General features: G+C 39.7%; 2 protein-coding genes across 2 annotated transcripts; both read left to right on the forward strand.

The window, feature by feature from the left end:
• Positions 1 to 2,385: 2,385 nt before the first annotated feature.
• OR10G6 (olfactory receptor family 10 subfamily G member 6) lies at positions 2,386 to 3,312 on the forward strand (the record flags this gene model as incomplete). Its single annotated transcript, XM_081123170.1, has 1 exon — positions 2,386 to 3,312. One exon carries the CDS (start codon positions 2,386 to 2,388, stop codon positions 3,310 to 3,312), a length of 927 nt encoding a protein of 308 aa, XP_080979296.1.
• Positions 3,313 to 7,602: 4,290 nt separating this feature from the next.
• Positions 7,603 to 8,502, forward strand: OR10S1 (olfactory receptor family 10 subfamily S member 1; the record flags this gene model as incomplete). Its single annotated transcript, XM_081122754.1, is given in 8 exon segments — positions 7,603 to 7,681; positions 7,684 to 7,910; positions 7,912 to 7,955; positions 7,957 to 8,039; positions 8,042 to 8,150; positions 8,152 to 8,277; positions 8,279 to 8,297; positions 8,299 to 8,502. Coding segments are annotated over 8 exon segments (891 nt in total).
• Positions 8,503 to 11,398: the final 2,896 nt, after the last annotated feature.

Consider the following 11,398-nt stretch of genomic DNA (forward strand, 5'->3'; position numbering starts at 1 on the left):
ATTTCTTTTTTGGTGGGAATCTACACGAATTCTTCATTATTTTTTTAATGAGAAACTGAAAAACTGAGACTAAAATTTTTTAGAGATTTGTTCAAAATAATGTAGCTGGTTAGTAGTGACAGTCTCAGTATTGGAATTCTTATGATTTTGGCAGTTAGATTATAAGACCTAACTGACATTATCCTGGATTCAGTGGCTAAATAACAGGGACATTCATACAGAGGAGAATACATTTGTTCAATGAGATTTAAGAATCTCCCTGTGCAAAGTATGCTGCAAACTGGGGACTAAAAGAAAAATGAGACAAAGTCCCTGTCGGAGCTCACAGGCTAACGGGGGAATCAGACGCGTGGAGGGTAAATTGCAGCATGCTTAGTAGGCCTGTAGATGCATGAACGAAGTACTGTAGAAGCTATGAAGAACCAGTGTCATTTAGAGGAAAGGCTTTACTCAGTAGGTCACACATAAATGGTGTCTTGAATCAGGCATCAGAGGAGCAAGGCCATTCAAGATTAAATGGACGTACATGGAAACAGGAAGGAATATTTGGCTAGAGCACGGATTTGTGGGACAGAGTGCAGAGAGAAGGCTAGGGAAGCAGGTCAGCATCAGATTAGGAGGCTTGCTTTCCTACAGGTCACGCCAATAAGTTTGGACTTTCCCTGATAATCAAGGAAATGTCTTGGAAATCTCTAAGAAATTTCTCAAAAATTGTTTCAGAATAGATTCTGTAGCTACATCTTGAGAGATTATTTAGTTCCTATGTGGTTTAGACCCTTACCTTGGGTGCCCACCTGTCTCAGTTTGCCCTGGACTCTTCTGGGTTTAACAAGAAAATTGCTCAATCTCCAGAAAAATCTGTTTTCACTGATAAGAGTAGATTTTGTGGAAGTGAAAATTAAGTGGGATACGAATGTGGGTACATGGAGATTCATGGTGTAGAAAGAACAGTGGAGGTAGCCAGATGGAAGCCATACTTGCAACCTTGGTTCTTTTGCCCATTAGGAATCCAGCTGGAAAACAAATTTCATTCCACACCCCCAAAGCCTTCTGAATGATTCTGAGTGGCCCAAGTCCTCAGCAAGATAACATGCCATTTTGGATATTTGCCCCCAGTTGGTATGCAGACTATTAGAGCAAAGATTGGTGGAAGGAAGGTGTCACTAGGAAGAATATACCTCACGTGACCCCTCAGGGTCTAGAAGACCTCTGGCACCCCCTTAAGCAGCTTCTAATTCCTTCCTTTCATTGTGGCTGATGCCAGTCACCAGGAGTCCAGGGAGAAGAGGCTCTGCAATCCTGCTTCAAAATTGAGATTTAGGCCCACTATTTGACAACTCACTGGAAGCTACAGGTTCACTTTATACCTGAGGCACAAATAATGACTTGAGGTGCTAATAGTGCAGGACCACAACACATATTTGATGAAAAATAATAGCTAATGTTTATTACATGCTACTGTTAATTATATGATTTAATTTATTTAATCCTTACCACCATCCCAGAGAGTAGGCACTATGATTGTTTCCACTTATAGAAATAGGCCAAAAAAAGGTTGAAGTGGCTTTTCCAAGATCATCAGCGAGTAAGTGGAAGATCTAGGATTTTTAAATTTTGGGCCATGCTCTTAAAATACAGTATATGCTGCTTTACTAAATGGATAGATGGATGGATGAACATATGGGTAGATAGATGGACTTTGCCCTAGGGCTGAGATTTTGTATTGCTTCACTATCCTGGAATATTTTAAATGGCATGTGTGTGTTTTAAAATAGAATTTATGAAAATTGATACTTTTTATCTAAAACTTCAAAGATTCTGAATATTTTATGTTCAGTGTATAGCCCAGATAGTACATTTTAAAAAAGTCTACACAGGTTTTTATTGGGCATACTTAGACTAGAAGGTATGATTTCAACTTTCATGTTCTTAAAAAAAAAAAAAAAAAAAGCTGTAACCTAACTCTCTGGTACAGAGATCAGAGATCAAACTGAAGGAAAACAACAGACCAGTCATTTCTTTATATATTTATGTAGGTTTTATATGATTATACTTCTCCCTGAAGTAAAAGGCTCTGTGTATGGTCTTCCCTTAGCTTTCCTAAATTATATAGACATAACCTGTTACATAGGTTTTAACCGTGGATGGAACAAATGTTCTCTGGAACCAGGAAGAATCTCAGAATAAGGACTTGAGGGGAGTGTGGGGAGAAAGAACGACCACGAGGCAGAACCAGAGCAAGGCCTCTCTTTTTGAGACCTTTTCTGAGATCCTTTCTGTCCATATTTAGAAAGGACACAGAATGTTATGTTATGCCCAGAGAACTTAAAGGGTGTTGTGATTTCCCTTCTGCTACTTCTTTTTGCAGATGTAAACAGCAAGGAAATGCAAAGTGTAAACCAAACTTCTGTGTCTCACTTTATCTTGGTGGGCCTGCACCACCCACCGCAGCTGGGGGTGCCACTCTTCCTAGCTTTCCTTGTCATCTACGTCCTCACTGTCGCTGGCAATGGGCTCATTACACTCACTGTCTTGGTGGACACCCAGCTCCACCGCCCCATGTACTGGTTCCTATGTCACCTCTCCTTCTTGGACATGACCATTTCTTCTGCCATTGTCCCCAAGATGTTAGCTGGCTTTCTCTTGGAGAGCAGGGTTATCTCCTTTGGGGGCTGTGTAATCCAACTTTTTTCTTTCCACTTCCTGGGCTGCACTGAATGTTTCCTTTATACCCTCATGGCTTATGATCGTTTCCTAGCCATTTGTAAGCCTTTACATTATGCCACCATTATGACCCCCAGTCTCTGTAACTACCTGGCTTTGGGTACCTGGCTAGGAGGCACACTCCACTCACTTTTCCAAACAAGCTTCATATTCCGCCTGCCCTTCTGTGGGCCAAACCGCGTGGACTACTTCTTCTGTGACATTCCTGCCATGCTGCGTCTAGCCTGTGCTGACACCACCATCAATGAACTAGTAACCTTTGTGGACATTGGTTTCCTGGCGCTCACCTGCTTTGCACTTATCCTCACTTCCTACGGCTGCATAGTGGCTGCCATCCTGCGAATCCGGTCTGTTGATGGGCGCCGCAATGCCTTCTCCACCTGTGCAGCCCACCTCACTGTTGTCATTGTGTACTATGTGCCCTGCACCTTCATTTACCTTCGCCCTGGCTCCCAGGAAACCCTGGATGGGGTGGTAGCTGTCTTCTACACGGTCATCACTCCCTTGCTCAACCCCATCATCTACACACTCCGCAACAAAGAAATGAAGGCAGCATTGTGGAGGCTGGGAGATTGCAAGGACTTGTAGCCTCACTGACTCCACACACCACACACATACAGTAGACACTGAAATTTAGAACACCTGATGGAACACCAGATAATTGGGAAGATTTAAAACGGAAAGAGAAAGAAGGATTCATGTAGAGAGTAGAGGACTTCTAGGTACAGAGGTGAGAACACTGGAAAGTTCCACATTGTACCTGCTTTCAAAAAATGATATTCTATATTTCTTTCTTCTATACCAATGGAAATCAAAAAGGATGGCACCTTGCAGAAAAGATCCAAAATAAGAAATGTCCACATCAAAGCTCTGTTTCTCTGTGACATCCACCTACATTTCTCTGTGTTGATACCCATATAGCTTTTTACATGTTACTAATAACCTTCATGTAAACACCTGATATGACCTGGACAACAATTACGTGAGATAGGTATTATTATTCCCATGTAACTATGGGGAAACTGAAGTTCAAGAAAATAAGTGGCTTCTCCAAACTCCTTACTCTGCCTTTTACTTTGACAAAAACTGTCGAGGAACTTGAACTTGAGAGGGCAATTTCACCACAATGTGAGGGAGCCATTGCCTGTGCTCTGCCTCATGACCTGCGTAGGTCTAGCCTTCTGAGCTTGCAGAGGACTCCACTTTCATAAAATTGATATAGACGTGTCAAGGATAAGCTTCTTTTCTCCACAAACATAGATTAAATCTCCATGATGTTTCCACGGATCTTAATGAAACAGATGATATAGTAGAAGAATGTACGTGCTCTCACATTCTTATATTTTTCCATAACTGTTGAGTATGAAATGTGAAGCAGGATGAGATGGAGCATGTATCTGGATGCAAGAAGAAGATCTGAAACCCATTCTCACTGGTCTTCTTGTGAAAGTCTTTCTTGTGAAAATATGCATGAATGGGCAATACAATTCAACTCAACAAAAATGTATTCAGTATAATTCTAAAATTATGACATCATTGTTTTTTCTAAATGAGTTTATAATCTTACAAATAGAAAATGCATTTACATATAGGCATAGAGATATGTAACTAGAAAATAAATAAGAAACACTCGGTATAACTGAGTGAGTGCACAGTAAGTATTGTAGTAATTCAGGGAAAGGAGAAAGAAAGAGATCATTAGGTCTGGGATCTGTGAATCTGGCATTCTGAAAAGTAAGGAGAATCTATGGTTTGAAGATCTTGTAAAATCTAGTCCATCAGGGGAAAGGAGTTGATGGAATTCTTCATGTGATAGAAACAACAGAAGCCCTTAAGGATAGTTCTAGGAGAATACACTTGAGAGGTCTAATTATCTTAGGAGGAGCAGCCCTGGGGCTGGCACAAGGCAGTTACAAACTCTATTTGGCAAACATACAGAACTGCGGTTCCATGAGCATCTAAATATTCCATGTGCAAGAAGAAGCAGAACTCGGTTAATGAGCCCCTTGGGCCAGAACAGAGACAACCTGGAAGTCAGATTCGAGCAAACACCAGGATTGCTTTTCTCATCACAGCCAATGACATATCACGCACACAAATGAAGGGTCACATAAGAACTGAACTTGTTGTTTAACTTTTAAAAGAGAAATATGAAATACATTACATCATTTTAAATTAAGAAACTTATCTCATAGAACCAAGCATAAAGTGTTACTTTTTTATCCACAGTGAAAACAGCAGCAGGGCTGATATGTGAACTTGAACCTTCCACTAGAAAGAACCACATGAAGTAATATTCTTTATGCAGCTTCATCCCTTATGAAAGTTTTTTGTTTCCAAGACTGTTTTGAGGTTATCTAACTTTGAGAATGAGAAAAAATAAAGCAGAAGAGAAAAAGTAGTTAGCCTGAATATTTCTCCAGTCTTGAAAATAGTAACTAAGAACTATACTATTTAGTTTGAATATTAAATATGATTTGGCTTCTTTCTACCCTTCAGCTGCATATTTAAATATTCAAATAGCTTCCTGGCTTCATATTTTAAAACAAACAATTTATCTAGCTAGAATTTCTGAGTAGAAAGAGAAGCAGATTGGAAAATTATATTAACTTTTATCTCCCATATATCTAGCCTATTGTCACATTACTTATTAAATATCTGTCACACATGCACAAGCTTGCTATGCTACCTTTTAAATATACTAAATTCTTATATGTACTTAATCTTATTTCAGAATATTATTTACTATATATGTACATATGTATCTATACACATATATACACAATATACAAATTCTATTAGTATATGTTTGTCATTACCAAACTTTTTAGATAGCTGCAGATTTAAAATACTATTAAATACCCAGTAGGGTTACTCTGCCACTCTTTTCTATTCATATCATGTTCAGATTATTTTCAGGTATTTTCTCATATTTATTTGTTAGATTTTAAATATTTTACCAAATGGTAAACAATCAACAAATATGTTGACCTCAATTGAGCTCACGTTAAATTTAGAAATTATTTTTAAAATAGTTACCATCCACATTATATTGAATATTTCTCTCTCAGAATGAGCTATACCTATTCTATTTTTCAAGTCACCTTGTGCATACCTCATTAAAGTGTCCTGTTTTTGGTTAATATGCTCTGTATATACAGCTGATGTAAAGGACATAATAGTATATTGATCCAGCATTGGAATGAGCTTTCTTGTGGAACTGGGATTACTCCATCACTGCATTTGTTCAAGCAAAAGGGATATAATATTTTGTCGGGAGCATCATACAGAATATCAGTGCTTTGAATAATTAGTAAATATTAAGAAATGTAAGGTTATATGCTATGTGTCCTACTCTGTCCTAAGTAAAATAATAGCTATTACAAATTATGATATCCCATCTTAAACTGGATGACCTAGAGGAACAAAGAAATTCAGCACCATAATCCCTCTCTTTCAACTATTAAGTGGTTGACCATAGACTTAAACTTATAAGAATCCAAATAAACTCGGCTCCTTGCTATCTCTGCTTCTCTAGCCCAAAAATATTGATAGAAAACCAGAGAAAGCATCTGACATTTTCCCTGTGTTCCTCATAGGAAGACATGGCATATGCACATGGAACACCAAAGTCATCCAAGATAGTGCATGCTTAAGCATTTATTAATAATTATAATAAGTACCATAGGTTTCAGGAAAGAATAAATCAGTGTGAGATAAAACAGTTACACAGGGTTGTAGAGGAATTAATGTTCAAACTTAACAATAGAGAGCAGATGTATGAGGCAGAGATAAATAAATCTATTCCTGTGGAAAAAAGGAATGCTGTGATGAGATCAGGAGAGACTGTGGCAAACATCATCCTGAGATAGGAGTTTCTTCAGAGAGATAACGTTCTTGTGATAATAATGGAAACAGTTTATAGATAATTTTGAATATCAGACAGGGATACAATTTATGCCATAGGCAGGCGGGAACAGTTAAAGGGAGAGATAAATTAAACATGTTGTTTTAAGAAGACTGACAAAGAGGCTAAATACAGAATCATTGGATATGTTAGTGAAGTTCATGGGAGATGGGACATAAAACACTACTGTGAAAATATAGGTATAAAATATGCAGAGGCAAAGTTAAGTAAAACCCATGGGAATCAAAGATAAAACAGAAATAAGCAGTTAAAAAAATTGCTTTATACAACATCTAATTAGGTTTAAAACTCTTAAATATCAATCCAGCTGGATAATAAAGGCATAGGAAAATATTTCCCAAAAGGTTGAAATAAAGCTTTTCAGGAAGAGTATGAAATGTACTGAATAATTTGTCCTGATAACTATCAGTCAATTCTCTAAGGCCTCATTGTCTGAGAGTTAGTTGTGGGTAGCTGAAATCCAAAGAACTCCCTCTGGGTGAAGGGTGGATAGGACTGCTGGGCTCCTGGCTGATGTAATAGCACCTAAACACTGGGCAACTCCTGAGGACACGTGGCAGTGGAACCTACTTATTTACAGAGTGAATTAAGAGAGAAGAGGCAAACAGTTCTGGAATATTTGCAAAATAGATATGCCCCATGAGAGTAGGATTTAAGCCATACTTATATTGCCATCGTTTAGGAATTATATTTCTCCAAATAATCTTTACAGTCTTTTATGTGCCTCAAAAAGACTGTGGATCCCACAATCAAAGATCCATTTTTGAAAGAACAGCAAGAAAACACTAGAACAGGCCAAAAGAGTGAACTGAACCTACACACCTTTCATTTATGGGCAAGACCGAGATGGCATCACCTAGTGGCTAGTGACATTCAGGAAATGGGAAGGGCTCTTTTATGTCTGTTGATGTCAGTTTTGGCCAAGAGGATAACTCACCCCTCTGTGTGTGATGGTCATGGAGACAGAAGACCCCAACCAAACTCTGGTAAGCCACTTCTCCTTGGAGGCTCTGATGCACACAGGTGAACAATTAGTGTCTTCTTCCTCCTTTCCCTCCTCAGCTATAGCATCACCTTGACCGGGAATCTTCTCATTCTCATAACCATGGGCTCTGACCCTCCCCTCTCCTCTCCTGTGTACCACTTCCTGGGGCCCCTCTCCTTCTTGGATGCATGTGTCTGCAGTGACAATGCCAAGGTCACGGCAGGCCTCCTGACTCTGGATGGGGAGGTGATTTCCTTTGAGGACTGCGCTGTGCCAGCTTTACTGCTTCCACTCCCCAGCCAGCACTGAGTGCTTCCTGCACAGTCACGGCCTGTGACCGCTCCCTAGCCCTCTGTCAGCCCCTGCACTGCCCAGCTGCGATGAACAGGCGGATGTGTGCAGCCCAGCTGGGATCACTGGGGCCACAGGTGCTGTGTGCTCTGCAGGCCATACCTTCCTCACCTTCCACTTGCTCTACTGTGGGCCACACCACACGGTGTACTTCTGTGACATCCCCTCTGCTGCAGCTGGCCTGCGCAGACACAGCCGTTAACGAGCTTGCCCTGCTTGCCAGCACCGGCGTCCTGGCAGCAGCCCACCTGATCCTCATCGTCTTATCTTACGTCTTCATCTTGGCGGCTGTTGCGGATTCGCACAGCTCGAGGGCTCACAGCGTGAGGTCTCCACTTGTACCTACCCCCTCTCACGGATGCTTCTGTACTACCTACCACCTGTCAGTTTCTCCCTGCAGCCTTGTTCCCATGGGGCCACAGCCGGGGCACCTGCTGTCTTCTCTACAGTAGTCACCCCCATGCTCAGACCTTTCATGTACACTCTGCAGAACAAGTTTTGTCTTGTTTGTTAATTTGTTGATTTCAGTTTTATATCTCACATGTGTGTGAAATCATACAGTTCTTGACTTTTTCTGTCTGAACTATTTTATTTAGTATGATATTCTCAAGACCCATCCATGTTGTCGCAAATGGCAGTATTTCATCCTTCTTATGGCTGTGTAGTGTTCCATTGTATGTAGGTAACACTGCTTTTTTATCCAATCGTCTATCAAAGGACACTTTTGTTGTTCCCATGTCTTGGCCACCATAAATAATGCTGCAATGAACATAGTATATATGTATATATATTTGCAAATAAATGTTTTCAAATTTTTCAGGTAGAATAAGATACCTAGGAATAAACTTAACTGAGGATGTAAAAGACCTGTACTCAGAAAACCACGGGACACTGAAAAAAGAAATAGAGGAAGATTTAAACAAGTGGAAGAATATACCATGCTCATGCATTGGAAGAATTAATATCATTAAAATATCCACACCACCCAAAGAAATTTATAGATTCAATACAATCCCTATTAAAATACCAATGGCATATTTCATAGATCTAAAACAAACATTTTGAAAATTTATATGGAACCAAAAAAAAAACCCAAATAGCTGCAGCCATCTTGAGAAAAAAGAACAGAGTGGGAGGGATCACATTACTGGACATCAGGCTGTACTACAAAGCCATTGTAATCAAAACAGCCTGGTATTTAAAAAAAAAAAAAAAAAAAAAAGCCCTGTCAGGCGTGGCTCAGCGGTTGAGCGTCAACCTAGGATCCAGGCGATCAGGGTTCAATTCCCGGTCAGGGCACATGCCCGGGTTGTAGGCTCGATCAATGACTCTCTCATCATTGATGTTTCTATCTCTCTCTCTCCCTCTCCTTTCCTCTCTCTGAAATCAATAAAGATATATTTAAAAAACAAAACAGCCTGGTATTGGTACAACACCAGACATATAGCTCAATGGAACAGAACAGAGACCCCAGAAATAGACCCACAGCATTACAGTCAGTTAATATTTGACAAAGGAGGCAAGAGCATATAATGGAAAAAAGACAGTCTCTTCAATAAGTGGTGCTGGGAAAATTGGACAGGTCCATGCAAAAAAATGAAACCAGACCACCAACTTTCACCATACACAAAAATAAACTCAAAATGGATAAAAGACTTAAATGTAAGTTACGAAAATATAAAAATCCTGGAAGAAAATATAGGCAGTAAAGCCACAGACGTTCCATGTAGTGGACTTTTCACTGATACATCTCCTAGGGCAAGAGAAACAAAAGAAAAAAATAAATATATGGGACTACATTAAACTAAAAAGCTTCTGCACAGCAAAAGAAAACAGCCTCAAAATACAAAGGAACCCCACGGTCTGGGAAAACATATTTGCCAAGGATGAATCTGATAAGGGGCTAATTTCCAAAGTGTACAAAGAACTCATAGCACTCAGCAAGAGGAAGACAAACAATCTAATTTTAAAAATGGACAAAGGACCTGAATAGACACTTCTCCAAAGAGGACATACAGATGGCCAAGAGACACATGAGAAAATGCTCAACGTCGATAATCATCAGAGAGATGCAAATTAAAACCACAATGAGGTATCACTTCACACCTGTCAGAATGTCTACCATCAACAAATCAACAAACGACATGTGCTGGCGAGGGTGTGGGGAAAGGGGAGCCCTAGTGCACTGCTGGTGGGAATGCAGACTGGTGCAGCCACTGTGGAAGACAGTATGGAGGGTCTTCAAAAAATTAAAAATGGAGCTGCCTTTTGACCCAGTGATCCCACTTTTAAGAAGCTATCCTAAGAATCCTGAAACACTCATCAGGAAGAATATATGCACCCCTATGTTCATAGCACCGCAATTTACAATAACTAAGATCTGGAATCAGCCCAAGTGCCCATCAGTAGATGAGTGGATAAAAAAACTGTGGTACATTTACACCATGGAATACTGCGCAGCTATAAAGAGGAAGGACCTCATACCATTTGGGACAGTATGGATGAGCCTAGAGAAAATTATGCTAAGTGAAATAAGCCAGGCAGAGAAAGACAAACATCACATGATCTGCCTTATATGTGGAATCTACAGAACTTAATAAACTGATAAACAGAATAGATTCAATGACATGGAAACAGACCAGACTGACAAATGTCAGAGGGATGGAGGAGGGCAGGAGGGTGGAGGGGGAGAGAGTAACCAAGGAATTTATATGCATATATGCACAACCCAAGGACATGGACAATGGTGGGGAGAGGGACTGGGGAGAGGAGTGGGACAGGGTGGAACAGGTCATTGGGGAGAAAAAGGGACATCTGTAATATTTTAAACAAAAATTAAATAAATAAATAAATAAATAAATAAATAAATAAATAAATAAATAAATAATAAAAATTTTCAGGTAGATACCCAAAAGAGGTTTGCTGGGCCATATGATAACTCTATTCTTAATTTTTGATGAACCTCCATACTGTTTTCCACAGTGGTTGTACCAGTTTGCACTCCCACCAGGAGTGAATGAGATTCCTTTTCCTCCACAACCTCTCCTGCACATATTACTTGTCTTGTTGATGGTAGCAATTCTAACTGGCGTGAGGTGGCATCTTATTGTAGTTTTGATTTGCATTTGCTTAATAGCTAGTAAAGTTGAGGAGCAACTTTTCATATATCTGTTGGCCATTTGTAAGTTTTCTTGTGAGAAGTGTCTGTTCAGGTCCTCTGCCCATTCTATAATTGCATTGTTTGTTTATTTGGTGTTGAGTTGTATGAATTATTTATATACTTTGGACATTAACCCATTGTCAGAGCTCTTGCTTTCAAATATCATCTCCCATTTGGTCACATGCCTTTTGGTTTTGTTGATGGTTTTTTTGCTGTGCAGAAACTTTTTAGTTTGATATAGTTCCAGTCA

The sequence above is a fragment of the Miniopterus schreibersii genome (assembly GCF_964146895.1).
Source record: "Miniopterus schreibersii genome assembly, chromosome: 20".
In the NCBI taxonomy this organism is placed as follows: domain Eukaryota; kingdom Metazoa; phylum Chordata; class Mammalia; order Chiroptera; family Miniopteridae; genus Miniopterus; species Miniopterus schreibersii.